General features: G+C 41.4%; 1 protein-coding gene across 3 annotated transcripts in view; it reads left to right on the top strand.

The window, feature by feature from the left end:
• Positions 1 to 22,684, top strand: part of znf804b (zinc finger protein 804B) — a 569,768-nt gene that overhangs the window by 71,941 nt on the left and 475,143 nt on the right. For all 3 annotated transcript variants that reach the window (XM_078417230.1, XM_078417239.1, XM_078417220.1), the window contains exon 3: positions 18,105 to 18,172. In XM_078417230.1, coding sequence (XP_078273356.1) covers positions 18,146 to 18,172 — 27 coding nt within the window. In that variant the 5' untranslated portion in view covers positions 18,105 to 18,145. The remainder of the gene's footprint in view (positions 1 to 18,104; positions 18,173 to 22,684) is intronic.

The raw sequence follows: 22,684 nt of genomic DNA, 5'->3' as shown, positions 1-22,684 counted from the left end.
CGAACCTGAGTCTCCGGCGCTGCATTCGCTGTAAAGCAGCAACTCTACCGCTGCGCTACCGTGCCGCCCTACCTACCAGATGATAAAAGCTTAGATGGAGGGGACGTGGAAAGGAAGTTTCCAGTAATGGAAGTCTACAACAGTCTCAAAATAAAAGGTTGCACCTTTAGAATGGAGACAAAGGGGAATTTCTTTCGCCAGAGGGTGGTGAATCTTTGGAATTCATTGCCACAGAAGGCTGTGGAAGCCAAGATATAGCGTATTTTTAAAGCGGAGATTGATAGTTTCTGGATGAGTAAGGGTGTCAAAGGTTATGCGGGGAAAGCAGAAAAATGGGGTTGAGAGGGAAAAAAAGATCAGTCATGATTGAATGGTGGAGTAGATTTGATGAGCCAAATGCTTAATTCTGCTTCTAAGTCCTTGCTCTTATGGAAATGCTTGTTTGATTAGAAACTGGTAAGATGAATTGACAAACTTCTAAATGGTAATTAAAATGAACACAATTCTTCTCTATAAATCTGTCACTCTACTAAATAGTAATTCAGTCTGACCTAGAAATTCAGCTCCATTTAATGCTGACATAAATCTTCAATGTGATGGGCAAGGAGCTCTTGCTCATTATAATCTAAAGTGTGACACTGGTCAAGGCTAAAATATCACTGTGTAATGCCAGGAATTGCAGGGTGAAACAGGATTTCAGACCTTTGCTATAATAATAATCCAATTATGGGGCCTTTTGACTGCTTGAGGTATGCATTGCAAAGTTGATTAGCTTGACATAGCTTGTATCATTATTTAGTACACCAACAACAAAATAGGCTAGTTGTAATTATCTGGATATGGAGCTAGAACGTGCAGGACTGGTGCCAGCAATTCCACATTGGGCCATATCCACGTTTACCCCATGCCCAAGCCAAAGCTTCTAACTGATCTTTTCACCCTTAATATTTACTCATCTCATAGTTGCTGCAATGTCAGGAGTAACGCAGTCTTCAATCTTGCTTCTCCCTGATCTTGTCACCCTTAATATTTACTTATCTGATAGTTGCTGCAATGTCAGGGGTGACTCAGTCTTTAGTCCTGCTACTTCAGCAATGCCAGTTTCTTTGCTTTGCACAAGGCTTGATAAAGAAGTTTGCAGATTTCATTCAAATCCAAAGATCAATCCTTGTGCTGTGTTTAATATTGGGGATATTTATATCTACAGGCTGATATATATTTGGTGAAACAGACAATACAAATAAATTAAAAAAATATTCCAATAAGATCCAGATAGCAAACATGTTAAGTGATGCATAATAATATTCTCAATAAATCCGATTGGGATGCATCGCAGCTTGGTTTAGCAACATCTCTGCCTACGACTGCAAGAAATTAGAGAGTTGTGGATGTAGCCCATCACACAAACCAGCCTGTCCCCCATTGACTCCATCTACACTTCACTGTGCCTCGGTAAAGCAGCCAACATAATCAAGTACCATTTACACCCCAGTCATCCCTCTTCTCCCCTCTCCCGTCAGGTAAAAGATACAGGAGCTTGAAAGCACATACTGCCAGATTCAGGAACAACTTCTTCCCCACTGTTATCAGACAATTGAACAGACTTCTCAGTGGTATTGCCCTGATCTCCCAACCTACCTCATTGTGGCCCTTGCATTTTGTGAAGTGATGTCGCCATCATTCAGCGTGTCTGAAAACTGATCTAAATGATATTGGGACTTACATTGGAAGAGCTGAATGCCAGCTGTTCTTTTCAAAACCACGGTCACAGCCAAGAAAGCTTACACAAATATGTTACAAATCGATCATTTGCATATTTCTTTCCAATACAGTAGGAGGCCATTTGCCCATCAACTCACTGAACTATCTCATTGCAATACTAATTGTTCCTAAAGACTATGCTCCCAAATCCCCATCATTTCTACTACCCTACTATACTGAGGGCAATTTACAGTGGACAATTATTCTACCACCCAACACCCAGAGAAAACTCACAGGGTGTTGGGTGGCAGGATAATTGTCCACTGTAAATTGTCCCCAGTGTAGTAGGGTAGTAGAAATGATGGGAATTTGGGAGCATATGGAAAATGTACACACTGCACACAAACAGCACTGGAGGTAAGGACTGAACCTAGATCTGCCTCATACTGGAGCTGTGGTAGCTGTGCCACTGTTCCAATGATCATATCTCATTTTTCTATTCAATCAGTCTGAAGAAGGGTCCTAACCTGAAACGTTGACTGCCTTTCCTTCTGCTGCTGGATCCAGATGCTGCTGGATCCAGAGTTCCTCAGCACTATGTTTTTTTTTGTCATGTTTATTGCTGCAGGATCAGTAGCTAGGAGGGCAAGTGGTTGAGCTCAAGCCTTGTGCTAATGGTGAAATGAGCTATCTATGCCAGATGTCAGGCCAGCTCATGAATATCATATTGCATGCTTCTCTCGACAGTTTAAGCCAAAAATCAGCAGAGCAATTAAGTGAGCTTTTTCTAAAAAGGTGAGAGGGATAAGATTTAATAGGAACCTGAGGGGCGACTTTTCCCCACACAGAGTGTGGTGCATATGTGGGACGAGCTGCAGACTAACGTATTTGGGGCAGGTTTTATAACTATTACGGCCAGCTTCTCGTCTTTCTTATCAAGCCCCAAAGCTGCCGTTGACGTAGGATAGTTGGAACGATATTTTCTGGACGCAAACAATCAACAGAGATCTCCACAATGTTTCATTTGAAGTTAGTTGTTTATTTGAAGTTGCAATATAACATATTGGCACATCTCTTGTCATCGACTTGTTATTGATTAGTTTGGTAAAAATCTAATGTCCACCCGTATCCTACGTGACTTCTGCAAACTGCCAGATCTTATCTCCAGCAGATCTTCTATTAGCAGGTTCTTTTAGCCAAATTTATATCGGCATCTTCTTCTGGCTGATCTCCCATCATCCACTTCTTCGCACAAACTGAACTTAAACACTGTTGTTTTATTGGTCCAGAAAATGGATTTGTCCAGTTGAAGCTGTAATTATTTTCACAGCATTGTGTCAACTCTGAGTTTTCCCATTATGAAGTTGTGGTTGTATTGCTTGACCAGAAGCTCCTCTTGGCTTGCAATAGATATGCGGTTGACAGCAGCAGCAGGGCAGCCATTCCCATCCCTGCTGTCGTGGTCTCTTCTCAGTTCACCATCCAGGGTAGTTGCATTTGTACAGAAATTTCTGGATGGTCGTCTTCAGTTTCGCTAGTGATGGATTCATTTAGTCTGCACGAGATAGCCCAGCTGTTGGTGGTTGTGCAGCAGAAAACAGAAACAGAAAGTTTCCCACCATCGACAAAAACTGTAGAGTTCTCTGCGGAACTAGTTTTTTTAGCAATTACTTTGGTTGAAACGCCTTCTAGGTGAGCTGGGTTTTCTGGTGCAGGATCCCCTGAAGTTTCCAGTTCTATCATTTCATGATCCGAAGATTTACGATCTTCCAGTGCTAGTTCAGAGTTGGTCCCAGTCATCTCTGTGCTCAGACAAGTATTTTCAGGACCAGATTCTCCAGCCAATGGATCAGCTTGGACTGCTTTGGAGGAGATGCAGATTTCATCACCGGTCCCGATATGGTCACATGTTTGAGATGGAAGAGCAGCATCACTCGCACTTGCCTTTTCCTTCTGTTCTGTGCCTCTATCTCATGCCTGTCTTCCACGATGGCAGCCTGTTCTGTGAGAACCGCCAGGTCTGCCTTAGCCTTCATATGAGCAGAGTGCATCCAAGATGCACGAGATGAAGAAAGAGATTTGAAGATCAATTTAGAGTTAGAGACATTTGAAGCACTGCCTTCAGGTCCAATGATATCTAAGTTCACACGACTCTGTTGTGTAGCATCCTCAGGAATGGAGTGTGTAGTTTGATGATCATCCTTAGTACCTCATGTAAACCCGATAACAGTTGCCACTGTTTGGTGAATCCACTGATTTTGCTTTTCGAACTCATCTTCAGGCAGTGGTAACTTTACCAGTGCTTTCTTGATTAATTGAATCAGGTTAGATTGTACTCCATTTACATTTTCACCTGATTCCATGTTCTCTTTCATCATTTCTATTGGTAGCTTGTTTATATCTTGAGTTTTTTCTGTTTTTCTTCTTCTTCAACCTCACACTGGCTTTTCAGGGAGGCAACCCCTTCCAAGACATGAGAACTTTGAAGTTTCACTTATTGAAGAAAAATCATTGTCCATTTGGGAATCCATTCCGATGGTGCCACCTGCTGGCTGAACATCAGATTTATATACAAGCATATTTGTACGTCAATATCCCTTTAAGACGTATTGACATAAAGCCATATCTTTGGAATTCAAAACAAAGCTGATAACTAGCCACGTTGAAGGTCACTTCTTTGTTCTCACATTTTTCAGTTGTAGTTTTCTTATACAACTTCTGAAAAACAGCGTTGCAATAAAGCTTACTGCAATAACGGCTTTCAAAGTTTGAAATCTCCGTAGTGATTTTAATGCTGTTTCAACTTCGAAGTTTTGCGACAAAACAATCCTAATTTTGTTAGTCGCTACAAACTTCAGTCTTCACTCCCAGAGCCAGTTCCTTTTAAATTACTCCTGAGAGACGAATTTACTTTAGTCACCGAGGATAGCTTGTTCTATTCCGCGGTTGAGAAATTTTGGCAATAAATCCCTCCAGGTCAGTTAAGCTCTCACACTTCGTCTCTTGCGAAGGCAAGTTCTGACTGAACATTCCTGAAGAGTAAATTCCAGCTGAATCGCTCCAGCCTAGGTAGATTTTTACGATATTATGGCCAGCTTCTCATCTTTCTTATCAGGCCCCAAAGCTGCTGTTGACGTAGGATAGTTGGAACAATATTTTCTTGATGCAAACAATCAACAACAGAGATCGCCATCACGTTTCATTTGAAGTGAGTCGTTTATTTGAATTTGCAATATAACATATTGGCATATCTCTTGTCATCGACTTATAATTGATTTGTTTGGTAAAAATCTAATGTCCAACCGTATCCTACGTGACTTATACAAACTGCCAGATCTTATCTCCAGCAGATATTTCTTGCTGATCTTCCATCAACAGGTTCTTTTAGCCGATTTTATATCGGCAGCTTCTTCTGGCTGATCTACCATCTCCGCGTGAACTGAAAAAATATGGCAGAGCAGGAAGCTCTCTGGCTCCGCCCAGCCCATACGTAAGCATAGTATTAACCTTTTAGTGTCCAAAATAATACAGCAGGATACAAAATAATATAATATACTAAAATAACTAATAAACGCAAAATGGCTCCTACAATATCAACATTTAAAAGACATTTGGACAGGTCAGGTAAATGGATCAGGAAGATATGGGAGTACATTGATCAAAAGTGGACAAATACGATGAGAGTAGATGGTCATCTTGGTCTGCATGGATGAGTTAGGCAGAAGGACCTATTTCCATGCTCTATGACTTTTGATTCCCAAAACATTTTGATGTATAGGGTTATTCACCCCAATAATGGAAATGGAGGAATATGATCATGATACAGCATCTATGGATCAACTGTAATTCGGAAGATAGTTTCGAAATTTGAACTGAAATATCCCCATTGCCAAACATCTAGATTTTAACCAAAAATCATTACCTTCTCAAATGTACAATTATGGGAAGACATCAATGAGAAAAATATTATATACAATGTAATTTACCTTGTGTTGTATTACATTAATCTACAGGTATTGTAGGGGCCAGTTACTTGTAAAGCCCCGGTACTAACTTATCAACACTCAAGAAGGCACCATATGCAAGATGCCTAATTCACAGAAACATATACAGAAGTATTTACTCCAAGTAACCCCTGCATTCCCTCTCTCTCTCCATCCCACCCCCACCCAAGGCACATCAGCTTTCGTTCTCACCTAGCTACAGCTAACAATGACCTGTTTCCATTATCATTGTTACTTTTTGGCATGCCTTTTATTCATTGTTCTTTATCTCTCTACAGTATTGTATCTATCTCTCGTTTTCCTTATCCCTAACCAGTCTGAAGAAGGGTCACAACCCGAAACGTCACTTATTCCTTTTCTCCAGAGATGTTGCCTGCCCCGCTGGGTTACTCCAGCATTTTGTGTCTATCTAAATTAAATGCATGTATAACAATTGGGCTTTAGTATAAATTCCTAATGCACAAATATGTTGTGCTATGTTTAGGAATTTCTAGTTTACACTATAATTACCTCATGAGCTTGTTACTATAGTGCAAAAATCGGCAGGACTACTCAAATCAACCTTATTCATCAGGATGCCACCTTCTTTAGTCAGTAAATAAGCTCTTCTGCTTTCTGACATAAAAGTGAAGAGCAGTCTTTGATCTTGAAACTGCCTCCACCTTCAATCTCCAAAAACAGTGTTTTGGAAATGTGAAAACTTGGGCATGTCATTAACTCCTTTGCTTTGAAACATTACCCCAGTTCCTCTCTCCCTTGTAAAGGAAAATACCAGATAGTCTTCAATGGAGCGAAATGATTTAGACAAAACTGAAAGAATATGTGGGTAGGAAAGTACACTTTACGATGTTAATGGTTACACTGAGACAACAGTGCATTCATAAAACCAATTCTCCAATGGACACAAGCTAATGAGTATTTTTGCTAATCCTAAATTACAAATCTAACGTTTCATTTACATCCTGTAGTATAAAGCAATATTTAGACCTGATGCTCTGTTTGCAGCACTTTCTGGAGGAAATTTAAACGATAAGAAAATAAAATTGTGATAAGGAGTGAACACTAACATCCCTTTGTACATCAATGCTGTTGAGGGTCGTGCTATTGACTGTACACTTTCCCCTTCCATTTGACCATTGTGGCTAAAGGGATCAGGGGGTATGGAGAGAAGGCAGGTACGGGATACTGAGTTGGATGATCAGCCATGATCAGGCTCGAAGGGCTCGAAGGGCCGAATGGCCTACTCCTGCACCTATTTTCTATGTTTCTATGACCTCCCAAAGTGCAACTCCTCACTTTAGCTCGGATTAAACTCCTTCTGCCATTATTCCATCTGTGCCTAGTGTCAATTCTCTGACAACTCATCTAAAGATCTTTTGGATGTTTTGTGCCATCATAATGGCATTATGAAAATCGTTTTTATTGGTGTTCTTTTGCTATTAGGTCGATAAGTGGCAAGAAATATTTATGCATTATAAATGTAAAACCATGACCATCTCCAGCAAGAGATCATGACCACTTCCCCATGATTTAAAGTATCATACACATTAATGGAACTCCATTATCCACATATCGGGGGTCATTATAGGCCAGAATATTATCGAGACAGGTCACAAAAATACTTTTGCCACCAGAACAGGTCAGTCTGTGAGTGATTTACCTCCTGACTCATCAAAGCCTTGAACCCCTGCTAATATGAGACATGTCAAGGATGTGTTGGAATGCTCTCTACTCGCCTAGATGGTTGGATCACTGGATAGATCATTAACACAGGGCAGAATAACTCCCTTAATCAGTGTTGTATCTACCAGCTTAAGGTTTCACTCCCACTACCAATCACTGCAATATGAACCTTCATCTAAATACAGGTACTCCCTGACTCACATAAAAGGCGACTTACGTAAACTCGCACTTATGTTAACAGTCACAATAGGTGGTCCCATTTCCTAAATGACCTGTGTTATTGCAAAGGGAGGATGGCGGGGGATCCCTTCCATTTCATAGGTATAAAAGTGTCGCCCGGGCTCGCTGCTCTTCCAGTTTCAGCCATAGTTGGTGCAACACTGGGAGGACGAAGGAGACAGTGGAGAGCAGTACCCCGCAGTGTCGCTGACATCTTCCACAAGGTGCACCAGCAACCCCTTCTTCATCAGCTGTCGCATCGTCCGGTTGACGTGGTTGTTGTTGTGGCTCACGTTGTAGCCCTTGGCCGATAACGCTTTCTTCAGGCCGCTGCCACTGACAGGACGTGCATAGTCACCACGGGGCTACCTCCCCTCTCCCGTGCCGACACTTCTTCAGGTTGGCTGTTGCCTCTGCCTCTTCCCCCTCCACCACCACGTCCTCCTCCTTCTTCAGAGTCACCGGCATCCCCCACCCTGATGTCAGCGACTCTGGGGAGAAGGAGGAGGAGGCATCGGTGGATTGGGGAGCTGTGGAGTGGATAAAGCAGAGAGCGAAGGAGGAGGAGGTGGTGGTGGAGATGGCAACGAACAAAGCGAAGGCCGACAGGAGCAGGAGGAGAGGGGGGAGCGGACAAAGCGGTGGCCAACAGTAAGAAGAAGCAGCTAGTGAGAGGGGACAGAGCATGTCCTGTCGGTGGTGGTTGCCTGAAGAAAACACTGTCGACCAGGAGCTACAACTTACGCTGCAACAACAGATGTGCCAACTGGATGGTGCGACAGCTGATGAAGAAGGGCTCACTGGTGCAAACCATCGCCATTGGCACATAGTTTTAAGGTGAAATGACACAAAGTGCTGGAATAGCTCAGCAGGTCAGGCAGCATATCTGGAGAACATGGATAGGTGACATTTGTCCTCTTGGGACCCTATCTGAAGAAGGGTCCTGACCCGAAACATCACTTATCCATGTTCTCCAGAGATGCTGCCTGACCTTCTGAGTTTCACTCCAGCACTTTATGTAATTTTATGTACAGTGCCCTCCATAATGTTTGGGACAAAGACCCATCATTTATTTATTTGCATCTGCACTCCACAATTTGAGATTTGTAAAAGAAACAAAACACATGTAGTTAAAGTGCACATTGTCAGATTTTGCCAAAGTTGTGCCAATGAAAGTCAAAGAAGCCATTATGAGATTGAGAAACAAAAATAAAACTGTTAGGGACATCAGCCAAACCTTAAGGTGACCAAAATCAACTGTTTGGAACATCATTAAGAAGAAAGAGAGCACAGGTGAGCTTACTAATCGCAAAGGGACTGGCAGGCCAAGGCAAACCTCCACAGCTGATGACAGAAGAATTCTCTCTGTAATAAAGAAAAATCCCCAAACACCTGTCTGACAGATCAGAAACACTTTTCAGGAGTAAAGTGTGGGTTTGTCAATGACCACTGTCCGCAGAAGATTTCATGAACAGAAATACAGAGGCTACACTGCAAGACGCAAACCACTGGTTAACCGTAAAAATAGGATGCCAGGTTACAGTTTGCCAAGAAGCACTTAAAAGAGTCACCACAGTTCTGAAAAAAAGGTCTTGCAGACAGATGAGACGAAGATTAACATATCAGAGTGATGGCAAGAGCAAAGTATGGAGGAGAGAAGGAACTGTCCAAGATCCAAAGCATACCACCTCATCTGTGAAACATGGTGATGGGGGTGTTATGGCCGGGGCATGTATGGCTGCTGAAGGTACTGGTTCACTTATCTTCATTGATGATACAACTGCTGATGGTAGTAGCATAATGAATTCTGGTATATAGACACATCCTATCTGCTCAAGTTCAAAGAAATGCCTCACATTGGCCAGCAGTTCATTCTACAGCAAGACAATGATCCCAAACATACTGCTAAAGCAACAAAGGAGTTTTTCAAAGCTAAAAAATGGTCAATTCTTGTGGCCGTCAATCACCCGATCTGAACCCAATTGAGCATGCATTTTATATGCTGAAGAGTAAAGAGAAGGGTATTACAGACCTCCCAACGCTTCCGAATTTGCCGACAAGTTTCCTCTTTCTTATTTCATTTCCGCCGTTCTGATTTCGCTTCACATTTTGCCGCAAAACACATGCCTCGCTGCTCGCCTTGCCCCGCCTCGCCACTTGCCACGCCCCGCCCCGCTGCTCACTTCGCCTCTGGCCTCGACTCGCCGTTGTCCCGGCCTCGCCGCTGTACTCGCCTCGCCGCAGGCCTGGCCTGGCCTCGCCGCTGGTCCGGCCTCGTCTCGCCGCTGGCCCGGCCTCACCGCTAGCCTTGCGTCGCCTCGCCGCTGGCCCGGCCTCGCCTTGTCGCTGACCTGGCCTCGCTGTTGCCCTCGCCTCACTGCGGAGCGTGAGGCCTGTTGATGTTGAGAGGGGATGGGGGGTGGGGTGGGGTAAGGGGGAGGGGGGCAGGGGAGTGGGAGGGGAGAGTGGGGGTGGGAGAGGAGTGGGGGAGGAGGGGTGGGGGAGGGGGAGTGGATTTGGGGGGAAATGGGGGGAGGGGTGGGGGGGAGTAGGGGTAGGGGGAACATGGACTGTTGTGATTTGCTGTTGAAGACCACTGGAGCAAGTGTGTCTTCAATTAATTTACATATGTGCAGTTTTTAAAAATGAAACTCTTTCTTCATAACTTATCATACATTTTATGACCATTGTTCTTTTATTCAACACCAAGAGAATTGGGATGTGTAAGGAATAAGCAAAATAGAAAAAACAAAACAAAACATTTTTTTCTTTGTGTTGTAAAAAGTATTTCTGTTCAATAACCTTTCCGTAATAGTAGAATATACTCATGATTGGCCTGACATTGCACATGTAGTCCAAGAACTACAGACTGTTGGAAATAATAGTCGTTTTTCACACGTGAATGTAGTGCAACGCATATGCGTATTTGGCGTGCATACTTTTTGTTTGTTGAAAAGTTGCATTACGCGCCATATTATGAATTTTGATGTAAAATTCTGTATTTTACAGAATTCAGAATTCTGTAAAATCAAATGTTGGGAGGTCTGGGTATTAGCCCCCAAAACAAGCATAAGCTAAAGAAGGCTGAAATACAGGCCTGGCAGATCATCACCAGAGAAGACACCCAGCAACTGGTGATGTCCTTGAATCACAGACTTCAAGCAGTCATTGCATGCAAAGGATATGCAATGAAATACTAAACATGACTACTTTCATTTACATGACATTGCTGTGCCCCATACATTATGGTGCCCTGAAATGGGGGGACTATGTATAAACACTGCTGTAATTTCTACATGGTGAAACCAAAATGTATAAAATCTGACCATGTGCACTATAACCACATGTGAATTTTTCCATTACAAATCTCAAATTGTGGAGTACAGAGGCAAATAAATAAATGATGGGTTTTTGTCCCAAACATTATGGAGGGCACTGTATTAAGTAGCATCTGCAGTTCTTTGTTTCTACCCAGTTTTAAGGTGATTCTGACATGTACATTTTGATTTACCTAAGGGTTTACAGAACTGCATTTGACGAAATGGTGATCAGCACATTCTTGAAGTACTGGAGGCCTTCTGAGGAAGGCGATTCTTCTTTCCTGCTAAATAAGGAACTCCATGATAGGCCTAAATGACAAGATGGATTGGTTATATATTTCCACAGCAGATGGTATGCGTTTTCAAAGGGAGCTTAGAAAGGTTTCCTTCCCCATCAATTTATAAGGACTGATCTGCTTGTAGAAGTAGTATTTACTACCAAGCATGAAAGGAATAGTTGTATATATAATGAAAATGATCACAGGTAGAATTCCATGAATTTAAAAGAAAGTTAACAGTATCAATAGCATCTTTTCAAAAAGCAAAAGTCAATGTAATTCTGCTCTGAAATTATGTGCTAACTTGTTATTCGCAAGCCAATGTACTGACAATCAATTTACAGCATGCTTGTAAAGCCACTAATGTACAATGCTAATGTTATCTGCTGTGTCATAGGATCAGTCTGATGTAACATTGAAGCATCATATTCTCCACTAATGGACAATAAGACAAGAAACCTCATGGAATAAGTTATTTGTGTTATGTGACATTTTTACAACAGTGAGCAGCAGATGCTTGACTGTAGCTGACAAAACCTTCCAACTGAAAAACTGAGCGATTTAGCACCCCAAAGCATGCAGCATTTGACTATCAGCTGGCATATATTAGTATTATTTTCTATTCAAGGGGATTTCAATGAATGATGCCAAAAAGCTATAATTGTTCTGGAAATTTGGCTTGTCAACGAGTGTACAAACAAAAATCTTGGCAGTCATTGTAGGACTTTTGACATGGTGAAGATTGCAGCTGGTCCAATAACACCTCATAAAGTGTAGATTAAGTTTCCTAAGCCTTTGAAAATGCATGTCTAATTATCTGTTTGGAAATGTTAATTGAGAGATATAAATTGGCCAAAGACCTGGAGCTATTTTTTTTGCTTTGTTTCTAAATAATGTTCACAGGTAGAATCTTATGAATTCAGAAGAAGGTTGGCAGTATCAATAGCACCTTTAGAAAAAGCAACATTCAATGTAATTCTGTTCTGAAGTTATATGCCAATTCATTCTACTCAATCCAAAGTGGGCGGCATGGTAGCGCAGCAGTAGAGTTGCTGCTTTACAGCGAATGCAGCGCCGGAGACTCAGGTTCGATCCTGACTACGGGTGCTGCACTGTAAGGAGTTTGTACGTTCTCCCCGTGACCTGCGTGGGTTTTCTCCGAGATCTTCGGTTTCCTCCCACACTCCAAAGACGTACAGGTATGTAGGTTAATTGGCTGGGTAAATGTAGAAATTGTCCCTAGTGGGTGTAGGATAGTGTTAGTGTGCGGGGATCGCTGAGCGGCACGGACTTGGAGGGCCGAAAAGGCCTGTTTCCGGCTGTATATATATGATGATGATGATGGTCACAATCAATTTACAACATTCAATCAATTTATAGATTGCTCTAAACTTTTCCCAGCCACGCACTTATCCAAATGTCTTTTAAATATTGTTATTGTACCTGCATCAATTATCTCCTCTGGCAGCTCATTTCATATACCCATCACCTCCTGTGTGAAAAAGTTGCCCCTCAGGTTCCTATTATATCTTCCCCTCTCACCTTAAACCTATGTCCTCTGGTTCTTGATTCGTTTACTCTTGGTAAAAGACTGTGCAATTTAACCTATCTATTAACCTCACGACTTTATATACCTCTATAAGAACATCCCCTAGCCTCCTGTGCTCCAAGGAATAAAGTCCCAGCCTGCTTAACCTCGCCCTATTACTCAACATCCTTGTAACTCTTATCTCCACCTTTTCCAGCTAAAAAGAATCTTTGCTACAGTCAAGTGACCAAAACCGGACACAATACTCCCAAGTGCACCAACATTTTGTACAACTGTAACATAACATCTTAACCTTTATACTCAATTGTCTGACTGATGAAGGCCAATGTGTCAAAAACCTTCTTGACCATCCAGTGGTGTGCCTTGCGGATCGGTGCTTAGCCTTTTGCTGTTTGTGGTTGATATCAACAATTTGGATTAGAGTGTAGAAGGCATTATTAGTAAGTTTGCAGATGGCACTAAAGATTGTGGTATCATAGAGAGCGAAAATGGGTATCAAAGATTACAACAGGATTTTGATCAGTTGGGCAAGTAGGCTGAGGAATGGTTGATGCAGTTTAATGCAGATAAGTGTGAGGTGCATTTTGGGAAGTCAATCCAGGACAGGACCTTCACAAAGGCAGGGCCCTGGAGAGTGTTGTAGAGCAGGGGGATCTAAGAGTGCAGGTACTTTGTTCCTTGAAAATCACAGATGGATATGATGGTCAAGAGGCTTTTGGTACATTGGCCTTCATCAATCAGTGCATTGAGTATAGAAGTTGGGATTATGTTACAGTTGTACTAGACAATTGCTGTGGCTGCATTTGGAGTATTGTGTACAGTATTGGTCATCCTACAATGGGAATGATTTTGTTAAGCTGGAAAGAATGCAGAGAAGATTTGTGAGGACATTTCCAGGACTTGGGGGCCTGAGCTATAGGGGGAGCTTGGTCAGACTAGGACTTTATTCCTTGGAGCACAGGATGCTCCAGTGTGATCTTAGAGTGGAGAATAAAATCATGCGGGAAATAGGGTGAATGCACAGTCTTTTACCCAGAGTAGGGAATCAATAACCAGAGGACGTGGTAGTTTTAAAATGAGAGGGCAAAGATTTAATCGGAACCTGAGGGGCAACTTTTTCTCACATAGGGTGGTGGATTTATGGAATCAGCTGCCCGAGGAGGTAGTTGAGGTAGGTATTATAAAAATATCTAAAAGACATGTGGGCAGGTACTTGTATTGGAAAGGTTTAGTGCGATATGGGCCAAATGTGGGTAGGTGGGACTGGTGTGGATCGGGCATCCTGGTCGGCATGGGCAGGTTGTGCTGAAGGGCCTTTTTCTGTGCTCGATGACTCTATGACTCTCCAGGATCCTATCTTGTTTGCTGTGAATATCCGGCCTGTGTTTGACTTCCCAAAATGCAACACTTACTCGTATCTAAATTAAACACTGTTTGCCATTCCTTGACCTACTTGCCCAGCTGATCAGGTTCTGCTGTAATTGTTGACAACCATGTTCAGTGTACCCAACACCACCTATTTTAGTGTCATCGGCAAACTTAATAATCATACCTTTTAAACTTACATACTTTTAAAATCTCTAATTCAATACTGGGAAAATCAGGTTGGAAATGGACCCCAGGAAAGAGAGTTTGTAGAGTGCCTTCGAGATGGATTCTTAGAACAGCTTGTACTGGAGCCTAACAGGGAGAAGGCAATTCTGGATTTAGTGTTGTGTAATGATCCTGATCTGATAAGGGGACTAGAGGTAAAAGAGCCATTAGGAGGCAGTGATCACAACATGATAAGTTTTACTCTGCAAATGGAAAGGCAGAAGGAAAAATCGGAAGTGTCAGTATTACAGTATAGCAAAGGGGATTACAGAGGCATGAGGCGGGAGCTGGCCAAAATTGACTGGAAGGAGGCCCTAGCAGGGAAGACGGTAGAACAGCAATGGCAGGTATTCCTGGGAATAATGCAGAGGTTGCAGGATCAATTTATCCCAAAGAGGCGGAAAGTCTCTAAGGGGAGTAAGAGACACCTGTGGCTGACAAGGGAAGTCAAGGACAGCATAAAAATTAAGGAGAGGAAGTATAACATAGCAAAGAAGAGTGGGAAGACAGAGGATTGGGACTCTTTTAAAGAGCAACAAAAGTTAACTAAAAAGGCAATACGGGGAGAAAAGATGAGGTACGAGGGTAAACTAGCCAATAATATAAAGGAGAATAGCAAAAGTTTTTTTAGGTACGTGAAGAGGAAAAAAATAGTCAAGGCAAATGTGGGTCCCTTGAAGACAGAAGCAGGGGAATTTATTATGGGGAACAAAGAAATGGCAGACGAGTTAAACCGTTACTTTGGATCTGTCTTCACTGAGGAAGATACACACAATCTCCCAAATGTTCAAGGGGCCGGAGAACCTAGGGTGATGGAGGAACTGAAGGAAATCCACATTAGGCAGGAAATGGTTTTGGGTAGACTGATGGGACTGAAGGCTGATAAATCCCCAGGGCCTGATGGTCTGCATCCCAGGGTACTTAAGGAGGTGGCTCTAGAAATAGTTGAAGCATTGGAGATCATTTTTCAATGTTCTATAGATTCAGGATCAGTTCCTGTGGATTGGAGGATAGCAAATGTTATCCCACTTTTTAAGAAAGGAGGGAGAGAGAAAACGGGTAATTATAGACCAGTTAGTCTGACATCAGTGGTGGGGAAGATGCTGGAGTCAATTATAAAAGACGAAATTGCTGAGCATTTGGATACCAGTAACAGGATCATTCCGAGTCAACATGGATTTACGAAGGGGAAATCATGCTTGACAAATCTACTGGAATTTTTTGAGGATGTAACTAGGAAAATTGACAGGGGAGAGTCGGTGGATGTGGTGTACCTCGACTTTCAGAAAGCCTTCGACAAGGTCCCACATAGGAGATTAGTGGGCAAAATTAGAGCACATGGTATTGGGGGTAGGGTACTGACATGGATAGAAAATTGGTTGACAGACAGAAAGCAAAGAGTGGGGATAAATGGGTCCCTTTCGGAATGGCAGGCAGTGACCAGTGGGGTACCGCAAGGTTCGGTGCTGGGACCCCAGCTATTTACGATATACATTAATGACTTAGATGAAGGGATTAAAAGTACCATTAGCAAATTTGCAGATGATACTAAGCTGGGGGGTAGTGTGAATTGTGAGGAAGATGCAATAAGGCTGCAGGGTGACTTGGACAGGTTGTGTGAGTGGGCGGATACATGGCAGATGCAGTTTAATGTAGATAAATGTGAGGTTATTCACTTTGGAAGTAAGAATAGAAAGGCAGATTATTATCTGAATGGTGTCAAGTTAGGAAGAGGGGATGTTCAACGAGATCTGGGTGTCCTAGTGCATCAGTCACTGAAAGGAAGCATGCAGGTACAGCAGGCAGTGAAGAAAGCCAATGGAATGTTGGCCTTCGTAACAAGAGGAGTTGAGTATAGGAGCAAAGAGGTCCTTCTACAGTTGTACCGGGCCCTGGTGAGACCGCACCTGGAGTACTGTGTGCAGTTTTGGTCTCCAAATTTGAGGAAGGATATTTTTGCTATTGAGGGCGTGCAGCGTAGGTTCACTAGGTTAATTCCCGGAATGGCGGGACTGTCGTATGTTGAAAGGCTGGAGCAATTAGGCTTGTATACACTGGAATTTAGAAGGATGAGGGGGGATCTTATTGAAACATTTAAGATAATTAGGGGATTGGACACATTAGAGGCAGGAAACATGTTCCCAATGTTGGGGGAGTCCAGAACAAGGGGCCACAGTTTAAGAATAAGGGGTAGGCCATTTAGAACGGAGATGAGGAAGAACTTTTTCAGTCAGAGAGTGGTGAAGGTGTGGAATTCTCTGCCTCAGAAGGCAGTGGAGGCCAGTTCGTTGGATGCTTTCAAGAGAGAGCTGGATAGAGCTCTTAAGGATAGCGGAGTGAGGGGGTATGGGGAGAAGGCAGGTACGGGGTACTGATTGAGAGTGATCAGCTATGATCGCGTTGAATGGCGGTGCTGGCTCGAAGGGCTGAATGGCCTACTCCTGCACCTATTGTCTATTGTCTATTGTCTAAAACTCTCAGGCTCAAACAAAAGCAAAATATTCCTAATGATGGAAATCAGAAATGAAACAGGAATTGCTGGATATATACATGACAGTCAAGCAGCAGTGCTTTTATTATTTACTTACTATGACACAGGAAGAGCCCATAGAGCCTAATGGGTCCCTGCTGACTCACAAACGGAGCAGTTCCATTAGAAACATATGGCTTTTTTTCTTTGTAACATGTCTTTTTTCACATTCCCATCCACCTGCCTTTGATTTTATTTTTGCTCTCGACCTGCACCACAGTGGCCAATTAATCCACCAGCACTGGGCATATCTGTCTGACCTGTGAGGAAACCAAAGCGCCTGGGTTAAACCTATGCAGGTCAAGGAAGAACATGCAAACTGCTCACAAACGGCACCCAAGGGCAGGATCAAACCTGAATCCCAGGAGCTGTGAGGCAGCAGGAATTGTTATTTCAATTTACAGTATTCTGATCAGTGATTTGTTATACAACTTCAAAACTTTGAAGTGTTACCAACTTTGAAGTGCTGGTCTTTTTGTCTTTCTTAATTTATGTGGTTGAGATTTTGTTCAGTTGTTCCAGAGGTGGCAAATTCTTTGAATCATTGTGTATACTAAAGTGACTTATACAATTGATAGCAGAGGAAAGAAAAACTGACCTATTATGTACTTAAGAGGTGATAAATTGTCCACTCAGAAAACATAAACATTGCAATTCTTGGTTATTGACTGTAACGGTGTCCTCTCTGCTAACCTACCTGTTTATGGACATTTATGCCATGCAATTATTTCTTCCAACTTTTTATTTTCTAGCCTAGACACAAATTGATGCTACAAAGAAGGACGAAGGAAAAAGTGAACATAACCTTTCTCCAACAAAATCAATCAAACGTTTGATTTTTTTATTTAACAGTAAAAACACTGAAAATGCATTTCATTTGAGCAAATGGAATTAAGAGGAGAATGGCAGCAATCCTTTAGATTAATCATCTTTGCTTATTCTTGATCAAGTTTTAACTATTATACATTGGTTAAGATACTACTCTTCAAGTATTAAAATAATTCCTGACTCCTGATGTGAACTGACTATTCACAGTGTCTTTTGTTATTGGAATGAGGCTGCGTGAATTACACAAAGATAAACTTTATAGTTCACTGGCAGTGATGCATAGAACATTACGCTACATTTCACATATTATTTCCATTGCTATCTAAATGTTTACTGCCTAATAGAAACAAATTATTTCAGTTCCTCTGTGAGATTTTCAATTTTAATTTAATTTCACAGGGAGAGTTCAGCCTATCCCAGTTATCCTTGGGCATGACACAATGGGGAAAGAGAGAATGAAAATGCAGGTACGTTCCATGTTAACTAGTTTTATAATTTTTACAATTTCATATAATATTTTTACGTAATAATAACAAATTAATAAAATAAATCTTTCATGGCTGAAGTAAAAATAAGCAGTTTTTGGAATTAAATATTCCACAACAAAGTTTTATTTTTGTAACGATGGATAATTTTTTCATATTCAGTATATTGATGATCTATTTGAAATAGTTGTTTATAATAAATAAATATATCTCTGATATTCTGCAAGGGTGCGGTTCTTTTATATGTTTTATGCCAAGTATTTCCACCTCTTAACGTACCATCATTTATAGTGTAATGTAGAACTGGTGAGTGGAATATTGTCGTGTCAATTGTCGTGTTTTTTCATGTGTCACAAGACAAGATGCTATAAAGTTCCTTCATTCATTTTTCTCCACCAGAGTGGCAATAATTCCCTGTCAGATCATTTAATGGAACTTTCAAACTGTTTTCTTGCATCTGACACGCGTGAAATAGAGAGGTCGTGGAAAATGTGCCTGTGATGCGTTTAACAGCTATTGTTATTTACTTGAGTTGGTTATTTGACGGACTGTGGTTTAAATCACAGTTTCTTTAGTATTTCACTTTAGAATTTCACTTAACTTGTTTGGTACAACACATCAGTGAACAGATTTAGAGCGATAAGATGTTTGTTTTTGTGAGTCCTCACATTTCAGCATTCCAATTTTGTCTGAGCAGAATGCAAGATATTTCTGGTAACATGCATGATGAGAAGCAATCCAAACTAAGTGGTGCAATTTTAAAGAAAGTGCAAAACAAAGAGACAGAACAATACAGATATCAGTATTATGGCAGAGTTTTTGAGTGAGTGGGAGTAGAGTTGGGAAGTAGAATGGTCTACAAACCTCACGAAAAAATAACAGGCACCCATTGGATTCACTAGGATTCACTTTACTCTGAAGAAATGTGTGCAGTAATGGAGAAATGTATTCACTTTGAGATCTGGTTTTAACCACACAGATGAGTGTGGTAGATGGGAACTGATATTTCCTCCTTATCAAAGCATAAATGAAAGACCACACTATCCAGGTTCACATGAAAATGTAGAGGGATTGGACGTTCATGGGAAAAAATAAATGGTTAGGACAAGAAAACTGGAGGTTGTTAAAGAAGATGATGTCCTTGCAAGAATCATGTATAGCTAAGTTTTGTATTCTTCATAGACTTTGAAATTGTACTCCTTATGCTTCAGAACATTTCAATAAAACAAAAAAAATTGATACTAATACCTACTCTCGGGGACCTCAGTGAATAATTCTCTCCATTCGGAAAAATATCCATGCACCACTACTCTCTGTCTACAATTTCCCAGGCAATTATGTATTCATTTTACCACTGATCCTTTTGTACCACATACTTCTGTTCTCTCATCAACTCCATCCCCCAACTATTTATCTTGCAACCTGCCCTCTCTAACATGTCCAAAATGTATACACTGCTTGTTTTACTACCCATCTCCTCCAGGAATTATTTACAATAACCTTATTAACCTTTCAATCTGTTAATCTTTGGGGTGCTTCTGTTTCTAATTTAGCATGTTATGGGATACCTAACTAAATTCCCTTTGAAATGCATGTATAACATCTATTGCTCCTCCTTCAAACTCTTTGTTAGTTTATCAAATAATGAAATTGGGTTAGTCAGATATCACAGTCTTCTACAAATTGGGTCTGGATTTCGCTTTTTAACCAATGTGAGGTTGAAATGAGAATTAATTATGCCAATTAATCTATGAAGTAGTTGGGCATATGTAGTTTGTTATGACTGATTGTGACGAATAAAATCCATTTCATCCAGCCATTTTTAAACATGTGCAGCTCTTTACGAGTACAGAATTCCACAGATTTCCCAAATATACATTCCTTTGAGACGTGTTGCTTATTTCTAGAATTCTTCACTATGGGAATTGTCCTTCACCCATTTACTCTGGCCGGCTATATAAGAGGATGGTGAATCTGGAATTATTTGCCACAGAAGGCTGTGGATATATGTAAGGCAGAGATAAATAGATTCTTGATTTGTACGGGTGTCAGAGGTTATGGGGAGAAGGCAGGAAAATGGAGGGAGAGATAGATCAGCCATGATTGAATTGCGGAGTAGACTTGATGGGCCAAATGGCTCAATTCTACTATCACTAATGATCTCATATTTCTTTTGAAAATCAAAAAATAGCACATCCATTAGTTCCTGCTTACAACTATACTACATGATTTTCAAAAAAATAGATAGCCCAGACATAATCACTCTTTCATTAATCAGTGCTAATTCTACTCAATCATATCATTTAATGTGTGCATTGATATCATACTCTTTATTCTTGATTCAATAATTTCCCCTAGGATTATGTCAGCGGTGTAGGTTAGTAATTTACAATTTTCTGTTTATAGGCTTAAATCAGAGGCTTAAATCATAGGCTTCCCTCCATTGCATTTGCTTCCCTCCATTCTGCAGGATCTGTTCCAAAATCTATAGAATTTTGGAAGAGAATAACCAGGACATATGCAACTCTATTGCCCCTCTTTCAAAACTCTGAGGTGCAGGCCATCAGTTCCTTGGAATTTACAGAAAAAAACATTTTTCTGGATTTTGTCATTGGTGTTAGCTGTTGAAGTGTGTTTGTGTTGAGTAGAAATATTTGTTTTGATACAGAAAACAATTTCTACAAATATTGTTACTAAATCTAAATTTTAATTTGAATATTAGATTAGATTCAACCGTAGTCCTTGATGTCTTTTCAATATAAAAACAATTTTCATCAAAAATGTAACATCATTGAGTTCCAGGATACTCTGTCTAAATATTAATCCTTTTGCAGTGCATCTAAAATGAATGTTTCCGAACTTATCTTCCAACTCATCCATAACCTATTTATTTGCAAATTTTTTGGCCAAACTTATAAAAAGAACTTGGCCATTATTCAACTCTACTTAATTGACTAACATAAGACCAATACATTTCTGCTGATCTTTTATTCAATAAAATAGTTTGTGCAAGATAAAGCAAGTGGCAGCCTCACCAACAGTCTGTCTGTCCTTTCTTCTGTTTTTGTTATTTTAAGTATGTGTTAAAGAGTATTCTTTGTTCCTTGGTTTGTTTTATGTGGAGGGTGGGGGGGCTGGGGGAACCATTTTCAATCTCTCACCTCGATGGAGATGCATTTTCTTTCCGTATCATATCTCCATTCCGCACTGCGGCCTAACATAGTGGAGTGGTGTGGCCTTTCCTGGAGACTGACCCGGCGCTTCAACCGCGGCAGCGGTGCAAACTTACCATCGTGGAGCTTTCGATCCCTTTGCCGAGGATCTACTGTGGATAGCTCCAACCGCGGGCCTGTGGACTTTAACATCGTGGAGCCCACGGTCCCTGGTTAGACACCGATTCGGGAGCTCCAAGCTACGGAGGATTTCAACCATCTGAATGCGGGAGTATCGATCACCCCGACACGAGGGCTTCGGATCTCCGGATGCGGATGCTTTGATTGCCCCGACTGCGGATAGTTCGACAGTCCCGACTGCGGGAGAATAAAGAGGTAGAGGATTGGACTTTATTACCTTCCATCACAGTGAGGAATGTGGGGAGCCGTTGTGCTGGATGTTCATGTTAACTTTTATTTTATGTGGCTGTGTGTCTTGTTGCCTTTCACTTTGTATGGCTGTATGGTAACTCAAATTTCACTGTATGTTAATTGGTACATGTGACCATAAACTGACCTTGAAACCTTGAATTTGTATTATTTGCTCAAAATTATAGCCTTGAACCAAGTACAAACTATTCAATAGTTAACGCATATGCACATGTATTTACAATACAATACAATACAATATATCTTTATTGTCATTGTACCCAGGGGTACAACGAGATTGGGAATGCGCCTCCCATACGATGCAATAATTTAAGTAATTTAGACAACAGCAACCCAACGAAACAAATGTAACAGTTTTAGACAGGGTAAAGTGCAAGTTGATCTATGCGTTGTGACCATCCGGCTCAGCAGGACCGGTTCATAGCAGCTATGGCCCTGGGGATGAAGCTGTTCCTTAGTCTGGAGGTGCGGGCGTAGAAGGCCTTGTATCGGCTGCCCGATGGAAGGAGTTCGAACAGACTATTGCAGGGGTGTGAAGAGTCTTTGTGGATGCTGGTGGCTTTTCTGAGGCATCGTGTGTTGTAGATGCCCTCCAAGTCTGGTAGCTGTGTTCCGATGGCCCTCTGAGCTCTATGGACTACCCGCTATAAGTCAAGTCGTCAATTTATTTGTATAGCACATTTAAAAACAACCCACGTTGACCAAAGTGCTGCACATCTGACTAGGAAAAAAAAGAAACATACAGTGGCAGGCAGCCAAACACAACGGCGCGGCCATCTTGAACAAAATGTTAATTCAATCACCCACAGTCCAACAATAAAAGCACTAAACAGGCACCCAAATTACCCAACCCCAAAAACCCCCCAAAACACAGTCCAACAATAGAAGCATT

Source organism: Rhinoraja longicauda, chromosome 2 (genome assembly GCF_053455715.1).
Source record: "Rhinoraja longicauda isolate Sanriku21f chromosome 2, sRhiLon1.1, whole genome shotgun sequence".
In the NCBI taxonomy this organism is placed as follows: domain Eukaryota; kingdom Metazoa; phylum Chordata; class Chondrichthyes; order Rajiformes; family Arhynchobatidae; genus Rhinoraja; species Rhinoraja longicauda.
This window is presented reverse-complemented; position numbering and strand designations above follow the sequence as displayed.